The sequence below is a fragment of the Terrapene carolina genome, unplaced genomic scaffold (assembly GCF_002925995.2).
Source record: "Terrapene carolina triunguis isolate 2854851 unplaced genomic scaffold, T_m_triunguis-2.0 Scaffold88, whole genome shotgun sequence".
In the NCBI taxonomy this organism is placed as follows: domain Eukaryota; kingdom Metazoa; phylum Chordata; order Testudines; family Emydidae; genus Terrapene; species Terrapene triunguis.
The window spans coordinates 16,353,046-16,378,609 of record NW_020664439.1 but is presented as its reverse complement, the minus strand read 5'-3'; the positions used below and the strand labels follow the sequence as shown (position 1 = coordinate 16,378,609).

General features: G+C 43.0%; 1 protein-coding gene across 14 annotated transcripts in view; it reads right to left on the bottom strand.

Annotated features, from left to right (window-relative positions):
• The window catches only part of AGFG1 (ArfGAP with FG repeats 1), a 74,601-nt gene extending 59,525 nt beyond the window's left edge, over positions 1 to 15,076 (bottom strand). For all 14 annotated transcript variants that reach the window (XM_024195238.2, XM_024195241.2, XM_024195243.2 and 11 more), the window contains exon 1: positions 14,837 to 15,076. In XM_024195238.2, the coding sequence (XP_024051006.1) occupies positions 14,837 to 15,003 (167 nt within the window). In that variant the 5' untranslated portion in view covers positions 15,004 to 15,076. The remainder of the gene's footprint in view (positions 1 to 14,836) is intronic.
• Positions 15,077 to 25,564: the final 10,488 nt, after the last annotated feature.

The following is a 25,564-nucleotide window of genomic DNA, read 5'->3' as shown; positions in this document are numbered from 1 at the left end:
GTCTTCAGTCTATTTCTGGTTTTTGAATGGACAATTCCCCAAACTGACCAATTTCATTCTACACATGCAGCAGTACACGGACGTGTTAAAAAATTTCTGAAACCGTAGCCAGAGTGCAAGGAGGACACCCCTTTCCATCACAATGAAGGAGCAAGGTGTTTTGATTTAACTGCTGGGACTGCACTCCACATTGCTTTGCAACTGAACAGGCCACTTCTTGCTTTATAAATTTGCTACCTCCATCAGAACTGTTTGTTCGTTCATTTGGAAATCCTTTAAACATTTCAAACAGCTATTAAGAGGTCACAAGCTGAATTACATTAATATTCAGAAAGGGCTTGCCCTAGAAGCATGGATCAAGAGGGTAGGCAGCATTATGTGCAGAAATGATCACTTGATTTTTTAAATGATATTATTTTGTCTATAATCTTTTTCTCTTAGATTTGTGTAGTTGTCTGTGAAAAGAACAGTCCATTTACAAAATCTGTTTCTTAATATTCAGGAACCTGTTCTTGGCTTCAGACAATGTAGAACTATCATTTTCCATATTCTGAATGGACTGAGCTACAGTTCAAGCAATAAGACAAGGGGGATATGACCCCACCACTTCAACAGAGGGCTGATTGAAGAGTCTTCTTGCATATCTGAAGTTCTTTGAGACATTTAACAGAAGATAACCTTGTTGTGCTCGATGGGTTACTCAAGATGGGTAAAACTGAATGCTTTACTAAAATTAAACAAGTACCATTTTTCAGTGCGTTTCTGAAAAATTTCAGAATGCTTTTCACTTTTGTCCTGTCAGAGAGCTTTCATATCTTCAACATCACCAATGAAAAGCCACATTGTAAGGATAGAACATCCGTCATACGGGTTTGGATACTCATTTATCAACAAAGCCCAAGCAGCTTTCATATTAGCCACATTGTCAGTCAACTGAAATAACCTTCTGGGAACCAATTCATTGATTATATTTTTCAACTGGTCACCAATTCATTGGGCTATGTGCTAATCCTCAGTTGTGCATCAGAATAACTCCACAACTAGTGTTTTATTTATCATGAAGTTAATGGTACCCTCATTGTGAATACTGCTACATCCATCAGACACCAGAGACAGCTTGTGCAATATGAACATCAATCCTCTCTTTCACATAATCTGCTTTGGCATTCGGAAGAGTTCCTGTAAACCATTTCCTACTGGGTACTTTATAAATTGGATGCAATTTACAAAAATTTCTAGCTTAGAATATTTTCAACTATAAGAAATGGTGTATTGCTGACATAAATACCTCCGGCAAATATATGGTCAAGTTGGTTCTTCTGGTCAAAGGATAGTCTCTCTGAAAAAACGTGTTAATTCCAACTTGATGAAGATCAGAAGACTTCCCAGGAGGAAGAGTTTTCAATGCTGAAACTTATTAGAAGAATTTAAATGCACTTATGCTAGGTAGGAGGCCAACTCTACATATGTAGTGTAGACATAGTCTAAGATAGTTTTTGGAAACTACTGATAGGATATGACTGTTAAATATACACCCAGAGATTCCACACCAGTGTATACAACTTAGTTTGGAAAAGACTGATAGCACTTTTTATATGAGATGTCTAAATAAAAGCACATTCTATATTAAACATGGAATTATAAAAGTGTTAAATGGATGATTTAAACAAATATAAAAAGTTTTGAACTGAGAATGCATCTTAGAATTAAAGTTAATAAAAAGCATGTTAAATACAAAGCAGCATTAAAACACTCAGTACTTGCATTACCCTCATTTATAAATGCATCCAGTTACCAGGAGATTCCAATGCTGTTTCCACCTGATCATAATATTTTTGCGTATCTTTAGGACCTCTCTCCTCCACCTGAGCTACTGATTTTTAAAGGAGCACTCCCAATCACAGCACAGTTGAAAGGAAATTTTACACACAGAACTGCAACTAAACAAAACTGGGCAAATGCTGACAGTAGTCCATAATTTACTCCCGAGGGAATTCTGTGCAAAAAAATAAGAATTCTGCACACATTAAAATTCTGCAAATTTTATTTATCAATAAATAAAAATAAATGTGTAGGCTCCAGTGTGGCAGTGGGGAGCACAGGCCACTGGCTACATGGAGGTGGAAGATCACCCTGCAGCACCCTGCCCCCCGGGACAGGGACTTGGCAGTGAGGCTGCACCCAATCCTGACACAGCACAAGGGCCGGTCCTGCCCCTCGATTCCAGGTGCACTAGGTGTGAGCAGGCAGGCTCAACCCAGGAGAATCCAAGTGTGGAGGGGCTTAGTGGGGGGGGGGGGGGGAGGGGGATACATAGGGTCTCACTGGGGGGTTCTGGGTGCAGGAGCAATGGGACTCTGCAGGGGGGTCCAGGTGAAGGTGGTTGGGTCTCATTGGAAGGGGAGGGGAGAAAGATCCCAGGTGCAGCTGGCTGGGATTCAGTGGGGTGGGGGTTTGGATACAGGGGCCTCATCAGGGTGGGGGGGGTTGAGTGGGCCTGCTTACCAGGGGGAGCCCCAGCTGCAGCAGAGGGGAATGCCACATGCCAGGCTTCCACTCCCCTCCACCCAGATTTCCTTGTCCCCTTCTCTTCTGCATCCCCTCCCCCTTTCTCTCTCAATTGTTCCCTGCCCCATCCCCCTCCCCTCACTCCGACATCCCTCCTCCTTCCTTCTTCAAATGCCTCTTCCCCTCCCCACCACGGGCACTCACTGTTGTACATGGAGAGGTAACCCAACTGGCACTAGGACCCAGGAAGCAGCATCCTGATGCAGAGCCCAGTGGCAAGCTCCAACAGCTGGACAACTCTGTGCTCTCAGGAATGGGGGGGCCTCAGTGGCATGTGACCCTGTGTGCCCCCCCATCCCTCCTCTGTTTTGGGGCATTGCCCCCCACACTACACTCTGGGTGTCCCCAACTTCCCTTTCCTCTCCCCCTACCCTGCAAGCAGCTTCCCTTTGCTTCCATGTCACTTTCTGCAGGAAGCAAAGAAATCTGCGGGGGGTGGGGGAAACGTTTTCTTTGTACACGCAGAATTCCCCCAGGAGTAATTATTAGAAACTCTAACCACAAGATAAATAGGTTATAACATTTAATGTTGTATAATAATGTTTGTACTTTAAAATTTTTTTAAAAAGGTCATCTTACATTTCTCTAGTCAGCTCCTATTATTCGGAACATGTATTTCAGAAAACATGTGTTTAACATGCTTGCAAGAGAGACAGAACGGAGGAATAAATTTTCACTGTTCACGTCCAATGTAGACCCACAGGATGGCATATGTTTGTGTTTTAAACATATCTGTTCTTTGAGATTCTGTAGTGCAATCACCACTCCTTGTTTTTACCTCTACCAAGCAGGGATGGAAGTGACTAGCTAGAACAGCATATTTTAAACTATACGAATAATCTGACCCCAGCATCTCCTGTGTGCAATCTGTATTCTCACATTCGCAGCAGATATTTTCCAGATCCCCATAAGCCATGGCCTGCCATTAATTAATTGTCATTTAAAAGCTATTTTATTCCATGCTGCTTTCAACAAGGAATCACTCATGTCTTACATGAAGAAACTCTACATGCATTGCAGACATGATTATTTTTGGCTTATTGCAATGATTGTAGTGTAGATTGTAGATCCTTTCATACCAAGGAAACGATCAATCGTGTTTTTCTTCTAGTGGGAAGTCACTTTCATGAATGCAGCAAGTGGCGTAATTTGACAAAATGCTATACCACCATTTCCCAAATGGTGGGTTCCAATCCACCAGTGGGATACAGGTAGGGTCTAAGTGGGTCACGCATGCCTCAGAAGTACTCCTCCCCCCATGCTCTCACTTCCCCAGGACAGCAAGGAATGGCATGTGGAGCAGGATCTGGGCAGCAGTGTGAAGCACCTCTAGGGTACAAGCAAGATGGGGCAGGCTGCTGACTGTCCACTCACTGGCTCCAGACGCGTACTCCACACTGCTGCTGCCATCCCAGATCCCACTCTCATTTTACCAGCAGCCTGGTAGCGATCATGACCACCTAGGGCTGCAGAAACGGATGATCACGGCCACCTAGAGCTGCAGGACAGGGCAGGGCTGAGAAGAGTCAAGCAGGAGGCCTGGGCTGAGAAGAGGAGGGCAAGGGTAATGGTGGGTCCCCAAAGACAAAATGGTGGTTGATGGGTAGCCTTAGTAAAAACTTTTGAGAACCACTATACTATAGCCTTAAATTAAATGTAAGGGCACTGAACAGACATACATTACCCAAATGATGAAAACCTCATACTATAATTTATAGTCCTGATATAATTAGCATATTATTGACGTTCTTTACAGCAGTTACAGTAAGAAATTCAGTTAGGTTGTCATTAGAGATTAAATATTGAAAATACAGATCTCTAGAGCCAGCTTTTGTGCATCTTTTTGTAGTTGCCCTTGCAAACGCATTTTGTTCCAAGATCTGAATACTCAACCTAAAGAGCCCAGTAGCCCAAGCTCAAAGAAAACTGTGTTTTCCTCCTTAGCAAATAGCACATCTGATGTGGCATAAGGGGAATAGGCCCATATCCTTACACCCAGTGAAGCAAAACAGTCAGACATCCTGCCTGAGCGCCATATACCCATCCATAAAGGGAAGGTCACCACATAGCTTCAGGAACCCTCTTGCACTACCAAAGGCTAAGTACACTATCTCAGCAACCCTCCCAGCACCTGCTCCCCTGAAAGACAAGGAAATTTTGACCACAACCTCTCTAATCCCCAGCATGACAGCATTATGCCACCACAAGCAGGATGCTCTATATTGCATCACAGTTACTATTAATAGCAATTTTTAAGTCTCATTCTTATGAATATGGATACAAGACATTTGGTTGTCAAACTTAATGTTATTAGTCTAACAGCCTTATTAGTTGGGGATATTTGTTGTAGTAGTTTGATATTTTTAAAAGGGGTTCCTTGGTAAAGGTGCTGATGGAAAGTAGGCATCCCTAGGAGATGGATTTAAGGATGTGGTAAAGTGATGGTGGTCTGTGCCTGCAAGTGGAGAAGTAGAAGGAAATGTACCATTAGGAGACCACTTTATTTTGTGGTTGTAAGTCAAAAATGTTTTGAGCTTAACGACCCTAATGCAAAACATGGCTGTGAAAAAAAAAATTCTAAGGTGTTTGTTTAGTATTTATGCATTGATGTCACACCCACATACAGATTCATAGAATCCTCCTCTCTCCCAGATTCTACCAAGAATTTAAAAATATAATAGTAAGAAAGTGATTGGCAGAGACAAATTTTAGCTAGAAATCAATCTCAGACCCTTCCTATTAAAAATGCCTGAAGAGAAGAAAAAACTACAAAGGAAATTCAAAGGGCATAACAGCTATTATGTGAACATTGCCACTGAAAGGCCACTTATGGGAGAGCAAAATAAGAATATTTACCCCATTCTGAGCCCACTTCAGACAACTATGAACTTTGAAATTAAAGGCGCCACAACACAGTGTGCCAAGACAATCTAAAGCATGTGTGCAAGCATCCTCACATAGCTCTACCAATATACACAGATTTTATAGCTATGCCAATACTACACTTTAAGCAGCTCAAAACGGTTAAATATGCTAATTTTGTCTTTTAAGAAGGCCAACACAAAGGAGGACAGAATTACTACTGATTTAATTGATCAAATCATGTTAAAATCGTTCATATCCTTGGTAATCTGTATTTGTCATTTCTTGCACCGTACAGTAACAGCTAAAGTAGATTGTCCAGTGGTTAGGGCACTAGCCTAGGATGTGGATTTGAGTCCCTGATCTGCCAGTCTTCCTGTGTGATCTTGGACAAGTCACTTAGGGTACGTCTTCACTACCCGCTGGATCGGCGAGCAGCAACTGATCCAGCGAGGATCAATTTATCGTGTCTAGTCTAGACGCAATAAATCGACCCCCGAGCGCTCTTCCATCGACTCCAGTACTTTAGCTCGGCGAGAGGCGCAGGCAGAGTTGATGGGGGAGCGGCAGCAGTCGACTCACGGTAAGTCGATCTAAGTACATCGACTTCAGCTACGTTATTCAGGTAGCTGAAGTTGTGTAACTTAGCCTCCCTATGTCTCAGTTCCCTAAGGCCTGGTCTACACGGGGGGGGGGGGGGGGGGGGATAGAAGGGGGGATCTATTTGTAAAAATGGGGATAATGGTACTTCCCTGCCTCTCAGGTGAGGTAGCTAAGTCATTCAGGTACTATGGTAAAGGGGGCCATAAAGATACCTAACGTAGATAGAGACAGATGCTACCCTGAGCAATGGTGTAATTTTTCCAACTGTAACAAGATAGAATATTTAAATCAAAAGTACAATAAAAGCTTTTTTAACTGGCATGCTGGGAAAACGGGGGTGCCAGTAAATTAAAAGTGCCGGTTAACTCAGAGGTAGGGGTTTGGAGTGTGGCAAGGGGACGGGGGAGGTTGTGGGGCACACTCTGGGAAGGGGCTTGGGTGCTGGATGCGGGGTCCCCCCCACCTCCGGCATCTCCCCGCAAGCAGCTCCCCGTCCCTGCTGCTCCTAGCGGAGGCACGGCCAGGTGGCTCGGCTCTGCAAGCAGGCACACTGCCTCCATCTGCAGGAACCACTCCCCGCAGCTCCCATTGGCTGTGGATCCCAAGGGCAGCATTCCTGCAGAGCCACCTGGCCACACTTCTGCCAGCAACAGCAGGGATGGGGAGCTGCTTGTGGGGCGCTGCTGGAGGTGAGCACCCCCACCCACATCTGGCACCCCAAGTCCCTCCGACACTCCAACCACCTGCCCCAAGCTTCTTCCCAGAGCATGCCCTGCAGCCCCTCCCACATCCCAGCCCCCTGCCAGCCCCACACCAACTGCCCTATAAACCGGACTTTCAGTGCAGATCAGAAATCCCGCTTTACAGAGCTTGATGGTTGGTGAAGTGCCAGATAAAAGCGCTTTTACTGTAAGATACTACAAAAGACCAGTGAGAAAGCCAGTGAGTAGAAAGGGTTTATTCATGTGTCACTGTCATCCAGAAGTGACACAAGTGAGCCAGTTCAGATGTAACTATTGCAGTTCCATTGCTGTACGTTTCCAACAATGAGAGGGCCAAAAGCAGAGCTAGAGCTAACTGTACTATTTGAAGTTCTACTAGCCTATGGAATCCACTAGTTTCCACATATTAACACAAACTTAAATCTAACAAGTGTTTAAGTTTAGGAGGAGCCTATTACAGGCCACCAAATCAATCTATAATATAAAGAAAGTAAAGTCTTATATTGTCAATACTAAAACATCCTTCTGAGTTTCTGAAAATTATAGACAATTTTGTAATACAAGTAGTATACCTGAGTTAGGATAATTCTATTTAGATCTCATTTGAGAGATAAATTCATCTTATAAATGAATGAAAGACTAGGGGTTTCTTTGGTTCAATTGAGCATGAATCCCAATTAGAATTTTAAAAATGTAGGACTAGAAGAGAAATCAATAGGTCATTAGCACTGAGGCTAGTCTAGGTAATATTTAAACACTGGTCAGCGAAGGACTGTCTAACATGTCTAAACCTGCAATAATGGAGATTTCATAATCATAATCAGTGGTTCTCAAACTTTTTTCCCCTCCACGGACCACTTGAAAATTGCTGAGGGTCTCAGCGGACCACTTAAAGATCTTTCCAAATGTTGTTTGTACCATTAGCTAGCTATTGTAAAGCGCTTTGGATAAAAGCGCTATATAAAAAAAACAAACTTTTTTTGTTCTACAAAAAAAGCACACAATTCATATTTTAATATCAGTAGTCTTACCCTCTCTCCCCCGCCGCGGCAGTCCCCGAGCTGAGGCTGGGAAGGAGGGCCGTCTCTCCCCAGCAGCCGCAGTCCTGGAAGTGGGGAAAGTCGCCTCTTTCTCTGGCCGCCACAGCCCTGCGCATCCCAAATTCCTCCCCCCCCCCCCTTCCCCCCCCTCCCCCCCCCCCCCCCCCCTCAAGGCCACCACCTCACCTTACATGTGCGTCTTCTCCAGAGTCCAGGCACCTAATTAGTGGACCCATCCTTGCGCAGCTCCACTAATTAGGTGGGTGGCCCTTCCTTCTCTTGTGTGCAGTCGCCCAGGCGCACATCTTAGAGGGAACTATCTGCGGACCACAGTCTGAGAACCTCTGGATTAGGCATTAGGGGAAAACTGTAAGGGTATTTAAACACTGAAACAAATTATCTAGGGCACTGGTTCTCAAACTGTGGTCCACGAGCTCCATTCAGGTGATCTACGGATAGTTCCTTCTAAGGTGTACACAGGCGTGGCTCCACTAAAGATGACTTTCCCCAGCTCCAGGGCTGCAGCTACCGGGGAGAGACCCTCACTCCTTCCCAGCCCCAACTCGGGGGCTGCCGCGTCGGGGGAGAGAAGGCACATCCATCGCATTAGAAAGGTAAGACTACTGATATTAAAATATGAGTTGTTGCTTTTATTTGTACGACAAAAAACGTTAACTATTAAGATTTTTTTTTTTTTTTAAATATAGCGCTTTTATCCAAAGCGCTTTACAGTAGTTAGCTAACGGTACAAACAACATTTGGAAGGATCATTAAGTGGTCCACTGAGATCCTCAGCAATTTTCAAGTGGTCCGCGGAACAACAACAACAACAAAAAATTAAGAATCACTGCCCTATACCATTCATACATAGTTTTAATTCCTAATTTTCACAACAAAAGCATACTTGTTTCTTCACCATGGACACATCTTCTGTGACACTGAGCAAGCTAATAAGACTATACTGGAGAGAGTTGGAAGTGGACAGCAATAAAGATCACCTATTTGGATTAAACCTAGTTTGCACTTCAAGTATATTTTCTCCCACACCTTAATTACCAAAGCTGACAGGAGGCTGTTAGAGAGGAGCTGTGCTGTATACTTATCAGTCTTAATCAAAATAAAATATGATCTATACAGTTACACTTCATCAGACATCTTCTGGATAATCTTCTGAAGGTAACTGAATATCAGCTTTAAAAGTTTAATGCTGACCATAATAGCTGAAACAACCTTAAGTATATATTTTCTCACCATTTACATAATTTCCCTCTTCCAAAGTAATACCTGAATCAAAATTAATGGCCACTTTAATCTGTAGAATAAAAACCTGATGTTCCATCATTGCACAATGCATTTTAGATTTGAAATAACTGTCTCACTATACTACAAAGGAAGTACCCTTTGAAGCAGTAGTAAAAAACAAAAATTAAAATTGGAACATAGGAAGAACTGTATCTGTTCCTGTAGAGTATGAAATAGATTATGTGAAAAATTGCATGAATAAAGCTCTACAGTAAATAATTCCAAACCACAACTACTGCAGTAGGTGTCAAAACTATATGAACACCAGTAATTTTAGGGTAATTTTGAATGAGGTCATATGCAGAAGCTAACACAGAGGTGGGAAAGCTCCTGGCCCGGGGGGGCTAGCTCCAGCCCCTCCCCCGCAGCCTCAATGCACTTACTCCCGCTGGGCAGCAGGCTGTGAGCTCCTGGGGCAGTGCAACTGCAGAGCCCGGCCTGACCCGGTCGGTCTCTGTGCTGCGTGGTGGCGGTGGCAGCACGGCCCAGCTCCAACTGGGTGGCGCGGCTGTAGCGCCCCCAGCCACTAGTGCTCCAGGCAGCACGGTAAGGGGGCAGGGGGAATTGGCTAGAGGGCAGGGGAGTTCAGGGTGGTGGTCAGGAGGGAGTCAGGGGGCAGGGGTGTGGATGGGGTCAGGGGGAAACAGGGGGCAGTCAGGGGCAGGGCTTCCAGGGGCAGTCAGGGGACAGGGAGAAGGGGTGGTTGGATGGGGCAGGAGTCCAAGGGGGGCCCCCATCAGGAATGAGAGGAGGGGTTGGATGGGACGGCGGGAGTCCGGGGACAGTGAGGGGACAGGGAGCGGGGGGATGTGGATGGGACAGGAGTCCCAGGGGGGCTGTCAGGGAATGGGGGGGTTGGATGGGGCAGGAGTCCGGAGGGGCAGATAGGAGGTGGGGGCTGGGCCATGACCCCCTCCCCTAACCGGCCCTCCATACAATTTACGAAACCCGATGCGGCCCTCAGGCCAAAAAGTTTGCCCACCCCTGAGCTAACAGCAGTAATAGAGCAAGATTTTAAACTAAGTTCTCTCTCATCACTGTCAAATTCCATATTAAAAATTATGTTTGTAGTAAGAAACACGTCAGTTTGAATTATAGGTCTATTTTGACATGAATACTTAGCGAAACTTCTGAAAGACAATGAGACAGCAAGACTAAGGGCTTGTCTACACTGGCACTTTCCAGCGCTGTAACTTTCTCACTCAGGGGGGTGAAAAAACACCCCTCTGAGTGCTGCAAGTTTCACCAGCACTGGTACCTATGCCCCTCGGGGAGGTGGGTTTTTTAAAGTGCTGTTGCCTGTGAAAACGCACCTGTGATGGGTTGGATCACAGAAACCCCCTTGGGAGCTGCCACCCGATGTGTCAAGACTACCCCTGCTTCTGTTTTCCCTGTCAGCTCAGGACTCCAGCACCCCGTCTTGCTGAATTAGACACTCCAGTCCACTTCAACACAGACCCAGGGTCTGAATTACTTGTCCCAAAGCTGTGAGTTTACCCAAAAACAGCTCACAGGAGTGTGCTTGTCTTTAGCACTCAGATGCCCAACTCCCAATGGGGTCTAAACCCAGATAAATCTGTTTTACCCTGCATAAAGCTTATGCAGGGCAAACTCATAAATTGTTCGCCCTCTATAACACAGATAGAGAGATATGCACAGTTGTTTGCTCCCCCAGGTATTAATACATACTCTGAGTAAATTACTAAATAAAAAGTGATTTTATTAAATACAGACAGTAGGATTTAAGTGGTTCAAAGTAGTAACAGACAGAACAAAGTAAGTCACAAGCAAAATAAAATAAAATGTGCAAATCTATGCCTAATCAAACTAAATACAGATAATCTCACCCTCAGAGATGCTTCAGTAAGTTTTTCTCAGACTGGACACCTTCCAGGCCTGGGCACAATTCTTTCCCCTGGTACAGCTCTTGTTCCAGCTTAGGTGTTAGCTAGGAGATTCTCCATGATGGCTCCTCTCCTGTCTCTCCTGTTCCACCCCTTTATATATCTTTTGCATAAGGCGGGAATCCTTTGTCTCTCTGGGTTTCCACCCCCCCTCACTGGAAAAGCACCAGGTTAAAGATGGATTCCAGTTCAGGTGACATGATCACATGTCACTGCAAGACTTCATTACTCACTTGCCAGCACACACATATACAGGAAGGCTCACAGGTAAACAGCCATCTGCAGACAATGGGAGTCATCAAGATTCCAAACCATCATTAATGGCCCACACTTTACATAATTACAATAGGCCCTCAGAGTTACATTTTATATTTCTAGTTTTAGATACAAGAGTGGTACATTTATACAAATCAGATGATCATACTCAGTAGATTATGCACTTTGTAATGATACCTTACAAGAGACCTTTTGCACGGAGCATATCCCAGTTGCATTATATTCACTTATTGTCAATTTTTTATAAAACTATCCCAGTTACATTATATTCACTTATATTTTTATAAAACCATATAGACTGCACAACGTCACAGCACCCTTAGAGGAGGGGTGGGCAAACTTTTTGGGCCGAGGGCCACATCTGGGTGGGGAAATTGCATGCAGGGCCGAGGCAGGGGATTGGGGTGCAGGAGGGAGAGCGGGGTGTGGGAGGAGGTGCAGTGTGCAGGAAGGGGCTCAGGGCAAGGGATTGGGACAGAGGAGGGATACAGGGTGTACGAGGGGGCTCAGGGAAGGGAGTTGGGGTGCAGGAGGGGTGTGAGGTGCAGACAGAGGGCTTAGGGCAGGGAGTTGGGGGGCAGGGTGCAGGAGGGGTTCAGGCTCCGGGGTGGCAGCGGTGCACGCCAGAGCCAGGGCAGGCTCCCTGCACATCTGCCCTGGCCCCGGCCCTGCGCCGCTCCGGGAAGCGCTACGGCCCCAGGGGGGGAGGGGGGCACGCGGAGGGCTCTACGTGCACTGGCCTTGCCACGCCTCCAGATACCTCCCCCAAAGCTCCCATTGGCCGCAGTTCCCTATTCCTGGCCAATGGGTGCTGCGAGGGGGCTGTGCCTGGAGGCAAGGGCAACACACATGGAGCCCTTTGCCCCCCGCCCGAGGGCCATTTCTGAGAGCGGCACAGGGCCTGCGGCACCACGGGGGGGCAATCCCGCAGGCTAGAGCCAAAGCCCTGAGGGGCCGGATCCGGCCCGCAGGCCGTAGTTTGCCCACCCACCCCTGCCTTAGAGAAACACCAGCAACAGTCCTAGCTATTAGACAAGTGTTACTTGTATCAGCATTAAGTATATTAACTCACTCTGCAAAGAAAGCATAATTGTATATGGATAGGTTCTTGCATGATAACTATTATGGCTTTTTCTTGATCCAGAATATATGAAGAAATTATAAGACAAAATGAAATAGTTTGAGACTAAGTTTGTTTCAAATGAAACATTACAATTTTTAAAGTCCTTTTAATTGCTATTTACTCTATTTGTAAAAATAGTAGCCACTTCCTCAGGATTTTAAACACACATTGCATATTTAGAAACACTGGGCAATGACTTAATCTTCTAATAAAGTAAAAATTAACAAATATATCAAAAGTCTAAGCAGCTCTCCTTCAGAGGATCTCTCTCTCTCTTCAGGTATTTGTATGTATGTCTAGTGTCTACCAGTGGTGGCTAGACAATTAGCAGCCCCACATCCTGCAGTTTGACTTGGTGTGGGTGAATCCTTCATCTTATTGTGGACTGGCCTATAGACCTCAGTGGTCCATAAATAGTAGCTCTAGCTGGTGAGCTAGAAGGGATCCAAATCACTTGGATCCCAACTGAAGTCATTTTTTACATATCACATGTGCTCATGTTTATTTAAAATAGCCAGCCTGCCAATTAAAAGCAGTATTGTTATGAGTAATTTAAGTGTGCTGTCAGTGTAAGCAGAAGGAACGTATGCAGTCATTAAGCTTATGTACAGTATATTAAAATAGTTTTGAATATAAGCACAGATAATTTATTACTTTGAGTTGGCTGCTTTAGGGACCAAGTATATATCCAACTCTAAAGCCTGTTCACAGTTCCACAATCCGAGCTCACTTTTCAATTTTGAATGGCCTTCACACAAGTATACACATGTGAAAAGACATCGGTGCAAAACACAATGAAAAGAAAAGGAAAAGCAAGATTAATTAGGAATCTAGTGGTATAAAAGGCAGCTTATTCAAAGGAAATGCAATATGGAACTGACTTGTTCGCTTTGTTTAAAGAAAGCAAAGCTACCAAGACACTTAGCTATTGCAAACTCTGTCTCCACCCCCACCCCCATACCCGTTTCTTCATTCCTATTAAATATAAAGGGCTAGACACTGGTTATTTGGATTTCTGAATTCAATATACAAACCCAAGTCATCGAATGAAATAATATTTACTGCCTAAACATTGTCAAACTGCTTCCTTCCTTTTAGGCTCAAACCTCTAAACATCAGCACATGCAAAGCTTTATCTGGGCAGTCTCACTGAAGCCAATATGACTAAAGTTACACAGATGAGTTTACAAGATACCCTTTAAAACTGACTGCTCTTCAATGCTTCTGATTTCATGCACATGTCTTTCTGGTGGGGGATGGGAGTGAGGCAAAGGAAGATATAGAAGGCTGTTGGGTCCATTACTTGTACAACACACATGTAAGCACAGCAATTCATAAAGAATTAATTCTATATTTTGGTACAGCAACTGGAAGACATTCTTGAAATTTCAACAGAGTTTCATTGCCAGTAACTTTGGACAGCTTAAATATAAAGTTACCATCATCACATGAAAATTCTACCAAACCATCTCCTGTACTTTCTACAGTTTAAACTTTAATCCAGGAGAAGAAAACCAACTCATTTAAATAAGCAAAGTGTTTGACAGCCTGGCATTCTGCAAATTCTGTCCTACCTCATCATGACCCTTCATGCATCACAATTTTATGAACTAAAATATGTATTAAATCAAAAACAATTTACTTTACTATTAACAGGTACTTTGCCAGTATTTATTCTAGAGTTAATCCTTCTATTATTTTGAGAAAAATAGCCATGAAAATAAGTAAAGTTTGCTTCCCTCCCAAACAGCCACCTAATGTTGCTTAAAAACACAATGATTTCTATATTTTTAGTTTTAAAAATTTAAGTGATTTAGGACTCAATCTTGCAAGAGCTTTCACTAGTTCGGGTCATAAAGCTATTCACAGGAATACATGCTGGCAAGATCAGGACCTAACTCCAGTAATCCACATTATTAGTCTTGTATAATCATATTCCAAGTGCTAAAATAATGAACCACCAAGCGTGTTACACTACAGCATTAAGCAAAATCAAAAGACTAGTTAAAGGAGTTGGGGGTTATACCCAAAAAGGGAATTTAATGAACATATTAACGCGGAAAGCTAACGGATTTCTCACGTTCTTTGTGGTTAACAGTTGCAATGCCACTAAGATATTTGGAAGGGGGGAGGAAGGGAGGGATGAGCAGGGTAGTAAAACCCAGCCCAGAGAAGTGAAACCAGGCCGTTCTCCGGTTTAATCCTCCACGGCAAACTAAGCACCGTTGCTGGACACGTTCAAACAGCCTTGCGAGATCACCAACGGTTACCGGCCTTCGCACAACAGCCCACCCCCCGACAACGGCGGAGGAGGAAGGGAAATGGCACTCGCAACAGAATCACCCACCCGAGGCAAACACCCCACGCGAGAGCCAGCCGGGATCCTCCTGCCTCCCGGCCGCTCAGCCCAGCCCCCCTCTCCCGGCCCGCACTCACAGGATGCCGGAGCAGGAGGTGCACACGAAGCTGCCCACCGTCATGTCGGTGTAGGTGGGGCCGCGCTGGTCGCAGTCGAAGCACTTGCGGTTGGGCGGGAGGCTGCTCATCTCCCGCAGCAGCTTCAGGTGCTTCTCCTCCTGCTTCCGCTTGGCGCTCGCGGCCATGGCCCCGCCGGGGAGGGGAGAAGCCGGCGGCAGCCGGGCCCCGCACACACTGGGCGGCGGCGGCACGCAGGGGCCCGGGCTGGGGAAAGGCGGCGGCGGGGGGCCCCGCTCGGCCTGGGGGGCAGGGGCGGCGGCGCGGGGAGGTGTCGGGGCCAGGCCCGCGCGCACCGGGGGAGCGGCGCTGAGGAGGCCGGTGGCGGAACGGGGCCTGGGGCGGTTGAATAACGAGCTTAGGCGGAACCTGCGCGACACCTTTGCGTTGTGGGAACGGACAAGGAGAGCGGGGCCGAGGCGGGGGCCTGGGGCGGCTGCTCCGAGTGCGCTGGCTGCCTGCAGCGCCCCCTGCCGCCAGGGGGGACTCGCAGCTCCCCGATCTCAACCCGACAAAGGCTTGGCCACTGGGGCTCTTACCTGGAGTGGCCGAGGGGGAGAGGAAAGGCCAGAGAGGGGAGAGGGCGAAAAGGAGTGATTCAGATGGGTGTCGCCCACCTGCTCGCTGGCCCAAAAGGAGGTGGGGTTTCCTCCTGTGGACACTGTTGACAACAATTAAATCTTTTACATTTCCAAACACCTTTTTCAGACTGTTGGCTTGTTGGCAAAACATCAACAACCAAAACATTTTGGCAAACACCCCCGCACACACACATACACACACAATTTTCACCCATTTGGCATTTTGATTAAATACCAACGTTTTCTGCAGAAATCAGATACTTTCCCCAAACGTATCATTTAGCTGAAACTCCAGTTTTCTATCAAAAAACAGTTTTGAAGGAAAATTTTCTACCAGTCAGTAATCCCCTGAATGCAGCCAGCCCTTGCTGACATACAATAGAGATAGGGCTCACTGGAAGTTTTTCAGGAATGTGAATGTCATTGTCATGTTTGCAGTGTTGTTGCTCTCAAATGAACTCCCACAGAAAAATGATAAAAGACAAAAGCACCATGTCGCTTGTAGGCAAACACTTTTCATAAAACGATCACTCCATATCTGAATCACAGTCCTCAAGAGAAACCTACATAACATGGTTAAAAGGTGAGTCTGGGAGCTTACATTCATAACATTGCTAGACACTAACAATCACAGTTGTAATAAAAACACTGGATTTATGGTGTATTAAAACTATTTGTAACCCGCTAACCCCCCTTTTTTGTTAGACTGCAGAGGTGTTATCAGGTCACTTCACTTGCAACAGTCTCTTAGGGCTTGGCTACACTTGCAAGTTAGAACGCATTAAAGCAGCCCTGGGCACCCTAACTCCCGATGTGTCCACGCTGGCAAAGCACGTAGAGCGCCTGGCCTCTGCAGCTGGAGCGCTCCTGGTAATCCACCTCCACAAGAAGCATAAAGCTTGCTACGCCCCGGCTGAAACGCCCAGGCGTCAGTGTGGACGAGGTGTTGCATTACTGCGCTGTGATTGGCCTATGGAAACGTCCCATAATCCCCTGAAGTCAAGTGGCCACTCTTCTCATTGTTTTGAAATCAGCTGCAGGCATGCGGATATCCCCTTTCAAAGCTCCATTTCTGAGAGCCAGAATGTTTATCTGCTCCAGGACAAAGCAAACCATTAGTGTGGAATGCTGCTGTTGTGAGTGTGTGTGGCAGGGGGAGGGGGAGTCTGCTGCTGTCTGAACTTACAAGACAGCATGCTGACACACACTCAGCCCCCCAAAACACACTGTCTCTCCCCCCACATACACACAACACACTCCCTGTCACACTCCATCTCCCTCCCCCATTTGAAAAGCACGTTGCAGCCACTTGCACACTGGGATAGCTATCACAATGCACTGCTCTTTGTGGCATTGCAAGAGCTGCTAATGTGGCCACGCCAGTGCGCTTGCAGCTGACAGTGTAAACACATGACAGCATTTTCCCTGCTGCGGTCTCTGAAGGCTGGTTTAACGCTCAGCGCTCTACATCTGCAAGTGTAGCCATGCCCTTAGAATATGTGCTTAATACTGATGCCAAAAAATCCATTCCATGGCCACCTTGTATTTAGCTGTGACACTCTGACTACCTTTCCCAGACCTGAAGAAGAACTCTGTGTATCTCAAAAGCTTTGTCTCTCTCACCAACAGAAGTTGGTCCAATAAACAATACTATCGCACCCACCTTGTCACTCTCGTGACATTTTCAGTCATTCAAAGGATTATAAAATGTTTGCCTTATTCAAATCTTATGTCTAAGCTTAATGCCGAAGTTTGTTCATCCTTCTCATATAAAGGAATAAGGGATACCAAAATGTGGGACTAGTAGAGTGGCACAAAATGAAAAACATATTTTGTTACGTACTAGAGATGCCTGTTTTTCAACCAGCTCTACTTTGTACAACTTACATCTGCAAACATTTTCAAATGTGTAGTTTGAATTCATGTTAGAGCTTTCCAGAGCAAGAGCAAATAATTTGGGTCTTTCAAAGTAAGTCAGATTTTTCACGCAGAAACTGAAGGAGAGAGCACACCTCCAGTGAGGAAGCTCTTTATAAGATATCTAGTTCATAACTCATATCAGCTGTAACTATTTAAGGTTTATAATCTAAACAAATTTATGCCACCATTTAAACACTTTAGCCTATCACACTGTCTGGAGTGGTTCACGACAGTGAGTGCCAACCTCAGGGCAGACTGCCAAAAAAGCAGGGCAGAGACTCAAACCAGTTGTGTGGTCTACAATTAGATTTCACCAGCCCAGTAACAAATGTGAACTCCTAAAGCACCATAACAATATTACCAAGGAGTTACAGACAGTACCCTTGGGCATTCCAGTCTATTTTGCCATTCAGGCAAGCTGGACTTAAAGTGATAGTGGATTGCTATATACCAAAGATCACAAAAGATTCAGGTATCTCCCATTCCCAAGAGACCAGTCATTTACCCCAGGTCATTTTGTACCTTAGATCTCTCACACCAAAGCCAACTCTTGTAGCCAATCCTGTAATAAACTAACTAAAGATTTATTAACTAGGAAAAAGAAATGAGAGTTATTACAGGGTTAAAGCAGGCAAACATATATACACAAATGAGTTGTAGTCTATGGTTTCCAAAAAGTGACAGTTTTAGTAATCTGTCAGCTCTGAATGTCTTTTAGGGCTAACCCAGGTTGCCCCTGGGAATTGCTGTTGCTGTTTCTGTTTCAGCTCCGGCCCAGTGAGAGTCCAAACAGCAAAGAGATGAAAATTTTTCCTGTCAGCTATTTTTATTTCTTTCTTCCACAGTTCAAAGCTGATGGGAGGAGTCCTTTTGCACTTTGCCTCTTCAGGTGAGTTAAGGGACAATTAACAAAGTCTTTGTATTGTGATGTCCCACAACACCCATTTATTTTTGATAGCCTTCTTGATGACAAGGAGATGATCCCTCCTAACAGGTTCACAGTTTCAGAGCAAACATTTTTTACAGTTACACAGCAAAAACTTTAATATTATATTATAGCATGGGATAAAGATATTGTGTAAGATTAATGCATGCAGCAACTTACAATCATTTCATAAAGTCTAAACATTAAACACTTTGTTATAGGATCAATATCCGTCTTAGCCATACTAACACACAGGTGAAACAGACTGGTTTCCAGCAATGAATATGTCAGTGCTTAGCTGAGGCCTAAAGCCTTGGCAAGAGCTGGCACCTGGTTTGCCGGTATTACATAGCCCTTTAAATTTTCCTTTCTTCCCCAAAGTATGACCATTCATGATTTCTTTTTTACAAGCAGAGACCAAGTTGAACTTTTCTATACTAACAGAATGAATTCAATAAAAACTTTGCCATTTTCAATCATCCCTTGTACTTTTATAACATTTCCTGATACTAGCTTTCCAAGATGATCCCTACTTGATCTTCTGGAATTGCTTCAAGGAAATTATTCATTGACTATTTCAGAAAAGCTTAGTGAGCATTTTCAAAGTGATTTTTAGAAGAGAATTGTGTTTGTGAGAATATCACCATCATAGATCTTTGTCTTTTTTGTTAAGTTCAAACATACACATTCTTCCCTTGCTAAATCTGGCTGCCCTTGATAATCCAAACACTTTTTTGATCAAAAGAAAAAAAAATAGGACTGTTCCATAGAATGCTGGAGGAGCTCTTGGTACTGTTCTGAATTAAATCTAGCCATATTGTACTGAAAGTGTATTTGGGCTTTGTAAATGTTCTTAAGGAATGTATTTCAAGTGAGTACAGTATATTTTAAAGAAAGCAATTAGTGAATACATATTGCTGTACTGTGATTTAATTTACAAAATTGCTTAGTTGCTGTATCTCCATTTAATGAATATGAACATAACTTCATTCTTTTTGGAGGGTGGTGTGATGCTGTATGATTGAAGATGTAAATTTGTCATCGTTGCAACCACTGTTGTACAATTGCACTAAATCTGAATCAAAGTATGTCATGTAAGGTATCAATGGAACAGTTTTAATCTAAGTATGATAATCTTGTTTATATGCATGTATCATCTTTGTATCTGAAGTTATGAATATTTGCTGTGTATTTGTATCTCAAACGTGTTTTGTTCTTGGATGACACCTACAAGGTAGTTTTATATCTGGTCTAGTCAGCCCAGTGTTGATGAACTTTGAACCATACAATTGTTGAGGGACCATTCAAGTGGTGATAGATGATTAAGGGAAATCAGCTCTTCAGTGAATCTTCCTGCAGATGCCTTAGATAGAATGGATCCAATGGCTTCTTCTCTGATTCAGCAAGCATATAAGGATATGTGATGAGGACATTTGATCTAAAACTCCATATTTTACCAGTAACTTTCCATACTCATGTGACCCTGGACTTCATATTGGCCAGTAACTTTCCATGGATATGGGCTGAGCTATAAATTGCAAGTGAAGACAGCACTGCTTTGTCTTCATTCTCTGGACTGTAACTTTCTATGGAAGCTTTGAACAAAAGCTTGAATGACCCACAAGCTTTTGGGTGTGATCCAGAGAGAGACTTTTGCGTGCCTGCAGAATTACCATGTCTGATATGATCCTGACCTGCAAACTATAAAAATCAATTGTAATGTGTATGATTCCTTAACCATTTTATAACTCTCCTATTTTCGTATCAGTAAACCTTCTGTCTTAGTTACTAAAGGATTGGCTACAAGTGTGATTTTGGGGTAAGATCTGAGTTATATATTGACCTAGGAAACTGACTGATCCTTTGGGATTGGAAGAACTTTACATATGCTGAATCTGGTTTTCTGTAACCTCTCATCAGAAAGACCAGGTGTCTGGGTGGTGAGAAGGGCTGAATTGCCTAGACTGTGTTTAGCTTCTTGTTAACCAGTGTGATGATACAGAAGCTTATTTTGTTACCAGTTTGGTGAATCTAATGTTAGAATAACCACCAGTTTGGGGGTATTTCTGCCTTATCTTTATCAGTATGTCCTGAGTTTGGCATTTGCAGCTCTACCCAACACTAGCTGCAGTCATGGGTTAAGATCCAGCTATATTATGCATTTACTGCCTAATTCCTCACCTCTGAAGCCAAGAATAATTTTACCAGTGGAAGCAGGATCTGGGCCTTAATATTTACCCCTATGGTTTTGCTGAAGTAAGCAATCATGGCCAAGATCCTCACTTGATGTTATTTAGCATAGCTCTATTGACTTCAGTGGAGATTTTACAATGGATTTCAAGGAATTGCACTAATTTACATCAGTTGAGCACCTGGCCCCAAGTCTTAAATATTAACCAAATATTGCACTGTTCTCCAATTTCTCTGCCTCTTATAATGAAAGCTTCTGATTTGTATTGAAAAAATAATTAAAATAATCATTAACTACTATAATCTTATATATCTGCCTATGCATTTCTAAAACACACATCTCTGTAATGCCTAGGCATGATTAATATCTATCTATCTCTCACACAATTAAGAGTACCGTTGTTCCGACCTTAAAAGAACCAAATGTTCTGCTCCTTTCCATATTCATTTTTCACCTCTCTCTGAAGGGTTATTATTTAACAAATATGCACAAAACTTCTGCAGCTAACAGCAGCTTTTAACTTTTGCTTTCTATAAACTATTAATTCAGGAGGTTTTCAGACTGCAGATGAACTTGCTTTTAATAAAAAATAAAAGTTAAAAGCCAGCTGGACCATTGGCAAATGCTTTGGAAAGCAACGGTGAGCAGACAATTAATTTCTAAAATCCTTTCTTTTTGCAATACAGGTATTATGCATAACAAATTAGATGTTACTCCCATTATAGTCAAAGACAGTTTTGTCATTGACTTTGATGGGATTGGTCCCAACTTTACTTTGTATGTTATGAGTATATTTGCATGAATATCACATTAGAATGTTACACTTTCTTTAAGAGAAAATACAATTTTTATTAAAACTCCCACTGACTTCACTGTGGTCAGGATTTCACCCCAGTCTGTCCATTTAATCATGGTTAATAGGTGCCAGAAGCTGGGAATGGGGGACAGGATGGATCACTTGATGACTACCTGTTCTGTTCATTCCCTCTGGAGCACCTGGTATTGGTCACTGTCGGAAGACAGGACACTGGGCTAGATGGACCTTTGGTCCAATCCAGTATGGCCGTTCTTATGTTCTTATGTGGAGGTCTGGTCTACTCTAGAGACCTATATCAGTATAACTACATTCTAGTATAACTACTCAGAGGTGTGAAAAATCCATACCTTGGGTGGTCAATGCATCGAAAAATCAAGCCACTTATATTGATTTAGGTACCTAACATTAGGCATTCAAGTTTTAAAATTATGACCCTGACAGACCCTGTCACACACTGTGTACACAATTGTAATATTTCTACAAGTATGCCTGTAAAATATCATTTAAAATAATAGTTTCCTGATCAATATATCACAGCAAAATGCACGTAGCAGCATTACATGTTAAATTATAAACATAAGCCGAGATCATGACTAAAATTATGTTTTCCAGAGAAGTCTGGGGAGTGGCCAAACCAGTTCCTCAGAGACAAGGGGCAAGCTGACACCTCAGCCGGGTATAAACCACCTCAGCCAGGTGTAAACCAGATGGACCATTAACTGCTAAGTGGACATTCTTTGGCAGGAAAGGGGGCAGAGGCAAAAATCTATTTCTTAGCAAAGAATCAGCATGGAGTTTCCTTGCACACACACTGCTGTTGCCTTGTTCCCAGCTGGAAATGCTTCTCAAAGGGGAGACAGAACTATAAAAACAAGGGGAAGATACCCCTTTCCCTCTCTCCCTGCCCACTGCATTCACTACATCTGAAAAAACAAAGGAAGCAGCCATTAGGCTCTGGAGGACGGGTCCTGACCTAAAGAGTTTGGCAGTAAGACTGCTAAAAGTACGTGGTGAGAGAACTCTGCTTTTAATCCAATATAGTTTTTTTAAAGTTAGGCACCAGTAATGGATTTATCTTTATTTTTCTTGTAACCATTTCTGACTTTTTATGCCTCATTAGTTGTACTCAAAATCTATCTCATTTTAGTTAATAAACTTGTTTTATCTAATCCAGTGTGTTCAAGTTGAAGTGTCTGGGTAACTTCATTTTGGGTAACAAATTGTGTGCATATTATCCCCTTAAAGGAATAACAGGCTTAGTATACGTGTACTGGCCAAGACAGGGGTGGGCAGTACAGGACACATGTTTCTAGTAGGGCTGTCAATTAATCGCAGTTAACTCACACGATTGACTCAAAAAAATTAATTGCAATTAAAAAAATGAATTGCGATTAATCGCAGTTTTAATTGCACTGATAAACAATAGAATACCAATTGAAATTTATTAAATATTTTTAATGTTTTTCTACATTTTCACATATATTGTATTCTGTGTTGTAACTGAAATTAAATTGTATATTATTTATTGCAAATATTTGCACTGTAAAAATGATCAACAAAAGAAATAGTATTTTTCAATTCACCTCATACAAGTACTATAGTGCAATCTCTTTGTTGCGAAAGTGCAATTTACAAATGTAGATTTTTTGTTACATAACTGCACTCGAAAACAGAACAATGTAAAACTTCAGAGCCTACAAGTCCACTCAGTCCTACTTCTTGTTCAGACAACCGCTAAGACAAACAAGTTTGTTTGCATTTACAGGAGACAATGCTGCCCTTTTATTATTTACAATGTCACCAGAAACTGAGAACAGACATTTGCATGGCACTTTTGTAGCCAGCATTGCAAGATATTTACGTGCCAGATATGCTAAACATTTATATGCCTCTTCATACTTCGGCCACCATTCCAGAGGACATGCTTCCATGCTGATGATGCTCATTAAAAAAATAATGTGTTTATTAAATTTGTGACTGAACTCCTTGGGGGAGAATTGTATGTCCCCTGCTCTGTTTTACCCTCATTCTGCCATATAGTTCATGTTATAGCAGTCTCGGATGATGACCCAGCACATGTTGTTCATTTTAAGAATACTTTCACTGCAGATTTAACAAAATGCAAAGAAGGTACCAATGGCGAGATTTCTAAAGATAGCTACAGCACTCGTCCCAAGGTTTAAGAATCTGAAATACCTTCCAAAATCTGAAAGGGATGAGGTATGGAGCATGCTTTCAGACGTCTTAAAAGAGCAACACTCCAATGAGGAAACTACAGAACCTGAACCACCAAAAAAAGAAAATCAACCTTCTGCTGGTGGCATCTGACTCAGATAATGAAAATGAGCATGCGTTGGTCCACACTGCTTTGGATGGTTATCAAGCAGAACCCGTCATCAGCATGGACGCATGTCCACTGGAATGGTGGTTGAAGCATGAAGGGACATATGAATCTTTAGGGCATCTGGCATGGAAATATCTTGCGACGCCGGCTACAACAGTGCCATCAGAACACCTGTTCTCACTTTCAGGTAACATTGTAAACAAGAGGCGGGCAGCATTATCTTCGGCAAATGTAAACAGACCAGTTTGTCTGAGCGATTGGCTGAACAAGAAGTAGGACTGAGTGGATTTGTAGACTCTAAAATTTTACATTGTTTTATTTTTGGATTCAGGTTTTTTTGTACATAATTCTACATTTATAAGTTAAACTTTCATGATAAAGAGATTGCATTACAGTATTTGTATTCGGTGAAGTGAACAATACTATTTCTTTTGGTTTTTTACAGTGCAAATATTTGTAATAAAAAAATGTAAAGTGAGCAATGTACACTTTGTATTCTGTGTTGTAATTTAAATCAATATACTTGAAAATGTAGAAAACATCCAAAAATATTTAAATAAATGGTATTCTGTTATTATTTAATAGTGCGAGTAATTGCGCGATTAATCACGATTAATTTTTTTAATCGCTTGACAGCCCTAGTTTTTAGGGGAAAATCTGGGATTGGAAGTGTGTTGGTGGGTCATCCTCTGGTAGTCTTTAAGGCTAGTAAGAGCCAATGTGTGCCTGACTGGCTACAGCACACAGATATAGTTGGTAGTGACTTACATGCTGGAGGCTGTTTGTGAGCAGTTCAGGTTAGCGGCTACAGCAGCAAGGCATTGAAGAGTACCCCAGGTTACATGGCAGGGGTGACATAGCTACTCATTCGTCTGGATTGTATCCTGCTATGTCATACCATTTTATGGGCAGCGTATATATTACTTAATTCCAAGTTAATTCAAACCCGATCTCGTCTCCCAACAATGGTGTGGAGATATATTATGGTGCCTTTAAACTGTATACTTGACAGAACTGAGCAATCAAATGAATTTATTGCTGTAACTCTTGCCCTTCTTCCCGCTTCTATTGTTCGTTTTGCTCACATCTAACATTAGATTGCAAAGTCTTCAGAGCCGAGATCTTGCCTTTTTATTTTGTCCTCTCAAGTGCCAAGCGCTATGTAAATAATAAGAATAATCCCTAGCTTTCTCTGGCTCTACTTGTCTCCTGTACTTTCGCTTTATCAAATATTTTTCTGTTCTCTTATCCTCTAATCCAAATGCCCCCTTCCTACAGCCTCTTTGTCCCCATTTCTTCTACAGTTTTCCCTCTTCAGGGTAAGCTTTAGGCTCCTGCAATTGAGAACATGCGGTCAGCTGTTCATTTTAAAAGTACTTAATCCTAGCTGCACCTGCTATGGCTTTTAAAATTATTCTTAATAGCAATAGGTAAATTAGCGATTTCTTATGCCTGTGAGTTTGCTTTTTTAAACGAAAAGCAAAATTTAAAAGCTAGTGCAGCCATAGGTCATCATTTCTGAAAGCCACATCTTTCATAATGCACAATATCAGTACATACTACAATTTACATTCTAAAGGAATACTTATCAAGAACAAAAGAAACAAAGATTCAAGAATGCACAGAGGCAATTGTGAGATGAAGCAAATTCCCTGTGCTTGTCACAAGAATTGAGGTCAATAATATCCATTTTAAAGCAATTAACCCAGCAGGCTAAGTGACAAGGAAAACAATCATGCTGGAAGACTAATGGGCTATTAAAACCATCCTGTCTCACTACTGATGGGCCTACAAAATTAAGCTTGGGATTAGGTATATAGGATCAGGGGCCAACTGCTAGTGCCATATTTGCATGTGAAGGATTCTTTCAAAACGTTAGCAAAAATTACAGCAAGTCTCTCTGATAGGAAA